The 5,015-nt window shown below is 39.4% G+C and overlaps 1 protein-coding gene across 2 annotated transcripts; it reads right to left on the bottom strand.

Annotated features, from left to right (window-relative positions):
- Positions 1 to 217: 217 nt before the first annotated feature.
- Positions 218 to 3,182, bottom strand: eny2 (ENY2 transcription and export complex 2 subunit). Of its 2 annotated transcripts, none has more exons than XM_071527476.1 (5): positions 2,981 to 3,182; positions 2,527 to 2,604; positions 1,939 to 2,009; positions 1,597 to 1,671; positions 218 to 612 (listed from the first exon to the last, which is right to left on the bottom strand). In XM_071527476.1, the coding sequence occupies exons 2-5, from the start codon at positions 2,592 to 2,594 to the stop codon at positions 539 to 541; spliced, it is 288 nt and encodes a 95-aa protein (XP_071383577.1). In that variant the 5' UTR covers positions 2,595 to 2,604; positions 2,981 to 3,182; the 3' UTR covers positions 218 to 538. The 2 variants fall into 2 exon arrangements, with proteins under 2 accessions (XP_071383577.1, XP_071383576.1); XM_071527475.1 differs by lacking the exon at positions 2,981 to 3,182 and adding an exon at positions 2,826 to 2,957.
- Positions 3,183 to 5,015: the final 1,833 nt, after the last annotated feature.

Raw genomic sequence — 5,015 nt, 5'->3', positions numbered from 1 at the left:
ATTGCTTCTATTTGAATGTGTTATGGTGTGATTCACTGTTCCTGACTGTTTCACTCATAAAGGACAACAGACTCTCACCAGTGTTTTGAACAGCTACACTGATGAAGGATCCAATACCATCACATCTCTTAGCTCCTGCCAAGCCATCCTGCCTTGGTTATTGCTGCTTGTTGCCTGATTTGTGTGACATGCAAGACATGTATTAGACACAGGAGAATACAATCAATCCAAAACTTTATTTATACAGCATATTTCATACACAAAGGACGACTAAATGAACAAGGTAGATAGTGTGTTTGCAAAACTCATGTGATACCTTTAGTCACTGGACAAGTAAAAACACACAACCAAGTAGCAAAGCTCGTGTCAAACATTCTGTTACTGAAAATTCCAGATCATTAAAAAAACAATCTTTCCTCAACCTCAAATAAATCAATTCATAAAAATATTCTATATATCATGATACTATAGGCAAGTGGTCAAAGATTAAACTTCATAGCAAAATGGTAAAAACAAATCAGACAAATCAGACTTTTGTTTATGTGGCATGTTGAGCCAAGAAGGCTCTTATTCTCTGGAGAAGCTCCTTCTTGACACTGTCTGGGACTAAGGCTGGAAGAGAAAAAAAACAAAGACATCCATGACCATGACTTATTCTTCCATTAATTGGCAAATTGTGCAAAAACATGTCACTTGTAGAGACTTTCCAAATGGACACACAAACACACATGCTTTACTTTCCCCTGTCATGGGATACCCTTACACTGTTAGCCTACATATCATTTTGTGATGTTCAATGCATTCCAGTAGTTACTTTGCGTATTTTTGGTGTAGCCACTTTCCCTCAACCTGCCTCATCTTCTTCTACTTCAGTTAGTGATTTCCTATAATTCCCAGAATGCCTTTCAATCCCCACAGAAAAGGTGTGAACTTGTTGCTTTCAGTCAAACATGGTGCAAATATGACTAGCTAGGCTACTAGCTGAACATTGGGATGTTTCTATGATCACAGCAACACCCCACATGTCTTGTAGCTACAGTGCATTCTGGTCTATTGAGGCTACTGGAGAAATTGGTATCTCTGCCTCTTCTATGATGGGTTTCTCCCTGTATGATTGATGAACATTGTTGCAAAACAGTGACTCTAGAAAGAGGCTCTTGCTCTTTGATTCTGAGGGACTCACACCAAAACCTGGCGTTTACCGTTGATGTTTTAGATAGTTGAAAAACTTTCTGCTATTAAACTGGATTGTAGCTGCACTGAAAATATATTGATGTAACGTCAAGTTGTCTACAATTGGCCAGTTATCAGTAGGAATAAGAAAAACACAACACCAAAATAACTAAATGGGCCCAGAAATGCAAGGTACATCACCAGTGTTTTAGAGTGGATTTCTCCTTTAATAAATTAGTGTAGCTAAAGGGAAGAAAGTGGATATTGTAACTCCCAGCCTGAAAAGCTGTACATCACACACATAATGTGAGAACTCACATGTGAGTTGTGACCACCAGGCCAGCATGACTGTGACAATACTGTCTTCCTCTGCCTACTGCCCAGCTGAGCCCATGAGCCCAAAGAATAGTCAAGCTAACATACCTCTTCCTTTAGGAGTGATCTCCACCACAAGGTCCTCCACAGTTACATGCTCCAGGCCTTTTTCTTTGATGACTTCTGCAAACAGATTTAGATGAAACTTTAACATTCCCAGTGGGGAAATTGGGTCACTGCAGCAGCAGCAGAGACGATATGGATAAGAACAGATCAATATAGACTATTAGGATAATGCAACAATGAACAATTACAACAAGAGAACATATTGTAAATACAACAACAGATAAATAGCGATAAAGCATCCTCAAGAAAGACCATCAGACCTCAGAGAGCAATCCAGCAGTGTGGAGTTAATCTGTGTTATAAAAGTAATACTGTCATTTGTACCTTTGCAGTGAGCCTTCATCTGGTCCTTCCATCCACACTCAGTGAGCTTAGCCCTCAGTAACTCCTTCAGCCTGTCAATCAAGCAGTAAGCAGATGCAAGGTCAGTTGAGAATATGGCAGCCGTTTCTACTTTATCAAATTAAAGTTGTTAACTTTAATTAAAGTTGTTGTACGTGCAGTTCTTTCTTGTAGAGGCGCTCAAGCCGAACTTCATTCAGAAATTTGACACAGTGATGTTGCCTTACATATCAGTGAACATACGTGATACAACAGAATTTAAGACGTTTTACTCATCGTTGGGAGCCGCTATTCGATTCGGCATATATCCAATACGCCATCAGCTCTTTTATCAACAAAGGTGTTAAGTTATCTCACATTTTCTTCCCACAACGTTCTTTCACCAAACCACAATGTGGTAGATGTTAGTAAATGGTATACGTTAGTTAAACCTATGTTTGGTGGATTATACATAGGCCAAATGAATATAGCCTTCTTAGCCTTCTTCTGCTATATCTATTTAACGTCATTAATTGCTACGTTAGCTGGAAATATCACTGTCTTGTTTTTGCAGCAAGTGTTATATCTCACCTCTCTCGTTCTCCCATCTCTGTCAACTTCTGGTTTATTGTTGCCCTCATTCTTGAATCTTTACTCATATTCTTTTACCTGCAGGGAGATGAAACGACAGCATATTTACTATTCATGTCCAATTTGAAGTTAAGATAGCTAACGTTAACTGTTAGCAAGCTTGCATTGCAGGTTTGCAGATAACGCTCCTGCTAACGTTAGCTACACGACACCAACGTTAGCTGCTAGCTATTACACTATCACTGTCTATGTTGAGGTGATATCCAGCTGACTATTTGCAAAGTTGCTAAACCACTCACCCAAAACTATAATGCTCATGATGTGTTTACCATGGTGTTATCAAAATAAATAGCTAGCTAAGGTTTACAAAGCTGGCAGATTGTTGCCAACATTTGCCTACACCTTAGAGAAGGAAGAAACAACGAGGTCTCACTCTGCATCTATTTCCCCTTACCAGAAATGTCACCAGACTCAGGTTTATTTTGACCAAATATCACACAAATCGAGGGTGTTTGTAATAACTAGAGGTAAAATTTACGTTTCGACGATGAACTGTTACTAAGAAAATACACTTTATTTCAAAATTGTACCCGGTCGGTCGCTGTGGTAACGACTACGCATTTTACAACTGAACGATTCATCTTCGTACATAGCCCCATCTTTGCCTACTCACGAAACGTCTTGTTCCATCACGTATCACATTCCGGCAAGGAACTTGATGTTTGGTAAAATGGTTCCTACCGGTTTAAAGCATAGGTCGTGCAATGCTCTGTTACGCCACATGGCAGCAGTGTTGGTTAACAGATTTAGATGAGCAGGGAGAGTTTTTTAGTCATTCTCAAAGAACAGGCTAAAGATTAAGCCTTCGATACATGCAGGTTCAAAAAGACATAACTTTGGGGTGGCAGGGTTGCTCTGTAGCTAAAAACCTGCCCATGTACTGGACAATCCAGGTTCAAGCCCTGTGTCTGCATGCATCCGGCCTGCTTAAGTGTCCTTGAGCAAGATACTGAATCCCCACCAGCTGCTCTGTCGCTGACCCTGACCTCTGACCTCCATGTGGGCACATTTCCTTACAGAGATCAATAAAGTATCACATAATTATTATATTCCAGATATTTCTCACAAATCTCCATGTGAACTAGACTTGGCTCATGGCTATGCATTCCTATTTGCTCACAAGATGTGAGTGTGTAAGTACTGTACAGTATGTGCCACAATTTCAGGCATTTTGGACCTTGCATTTACAACAAAGAACAAGCAATAAGTGTTTGGTTTTGTCACTGGCGTTGATTTGTTTTTTAACAGCTAAATTCTTATGGGAAATGTTTGTGCTGCTGATAAACTCCACTGTGTATAAGCATTAGTGTAGTCACAGGTTTCTTGCAAAATACTGCTCAAGGAATCTTTCGGCATAGGTATAATTACATCAATCAACATCATACATCATGGATTTTCTTGACCTGTCCTTACAAAAGTAGTATCCTTATGCCAGAGTTGTATCATACCAAATGCATATTATTATCCCATACACTGGCCAATTCATAATTTTATTTTTCAGATATGTATTCAAGTCCACTTAGAGATTGCTGTTTTTGTGAAATAATATGTAAAAAGGGCACTGGACATATTAAATGTAATAGGGGGTCTTTTAGAGTCCTATTATGGAAAAGATGGTTTAATTAATTCACGCATCAAAGAGTCATTGATGCTTATTAGGTAAACATGCAGAGTAGATGGTGACTAATGTGTGATATAAGCCCTGTGTCTCCTGATCTCTAATGATAAGCTGTAATTACACTAGCTGGTTTCTAATAACAAATGTAACATCTGAACTTGTCTTCTGTTGCTCATTTTGTACTTTTGAGCATTGCTGCAATCTTGAACGACATGATAGCTGTCTGGCAAAGAGATGGCAAACCATTACGCTGTTTCATTGGGTAAACCACTGTGTCAGAGGCTGCTTCAAGTCAGCTCCCTGCGTTGAAGCCGTCCTTTTCAAGTGAACTGAATAAAATTACCTGCCACTTTTATCTTCCTGTAAAACCACCCCAAGGGCAGAGCATCAAACAGTATTATCTGCCTGTCATTTAACTTTCATCATCAGTTGCAAGCAATCTCTTCATTTTACTAAGCAGTGCTATCTTTTCCACCTCTAAGCCCTTTGCCTGTCAAGCCCCAGTGGGTCCTGCCTCGCTTTTTTGAGGTTATCAGATCATTCTTCCCTGTCTGGAGAAGGCTGAATGGCATGAATTACAAATGGACTTAGTTGTATAAATTTAAAAGAGCGACTAAAAGCCTGCAGATATAGTTCCGTATGTCGGAAGAGAGCAGGTACAAAAGGGTGCTTTTAAGGTACAAGAGTGGCTTGTAACACTTTTGTACGGGTGATGGAAGATGACTGACTTTGGTTTTAAATGTCAATGACATTTATTATTTTTTACTTTCTAAAGAAGGAGGCAAGGTTTGAGAATGAGAAGAAGATAAAT

This window comes from Centroberyx affinis, unplaced genomic scaffold (assembly GCF_046629955.1).
Source record: "Centroberyx affinis isolate AG114_WGS23_722 - 3 ecotype Tasmania unplaced genomic scaffold, CSIRO-AGI_Caff_v1 ptg001541l_1, whole genome shotgun sequence".
In the NCBI taxonomy this organism is placed as follows: Eukaryota; Metazoa; Chordata; class Actinopteri; order Beryciformes; family Berycidae; genus Centroberyx; species Centroberyx affinis.
Note: the sequence above shows the minus strand (reverse complement) of the source record. Positions and strands in the feature narration are given on the sequence as shown.

Excerpts from the sequence above, each read along its gene's own strand:
- eny2 (XM_071527476.1), bottom strand. The coding sequence starts at position 2,594 with ATGAGTAAAGATTCAAGAATGAGGGCAACAATAAACCAGAAGTTGACA. Across the intron at positions 1,672-1,938 it reads GATGAAGGCTCACTGCAAAG|AAGTCATCAAAGAAAAAGGC; the intron begins GTACAAATGACA and ends ATCTGTTTGCAG. Across the intron at positions 613-1,596 it reads GATCACTCCTAAAGGAAGAG|CCTTAGTCCCAGACAGTGTC; the intron begins GTATGTTAGCTT and ends TTTCTCTTCCAG.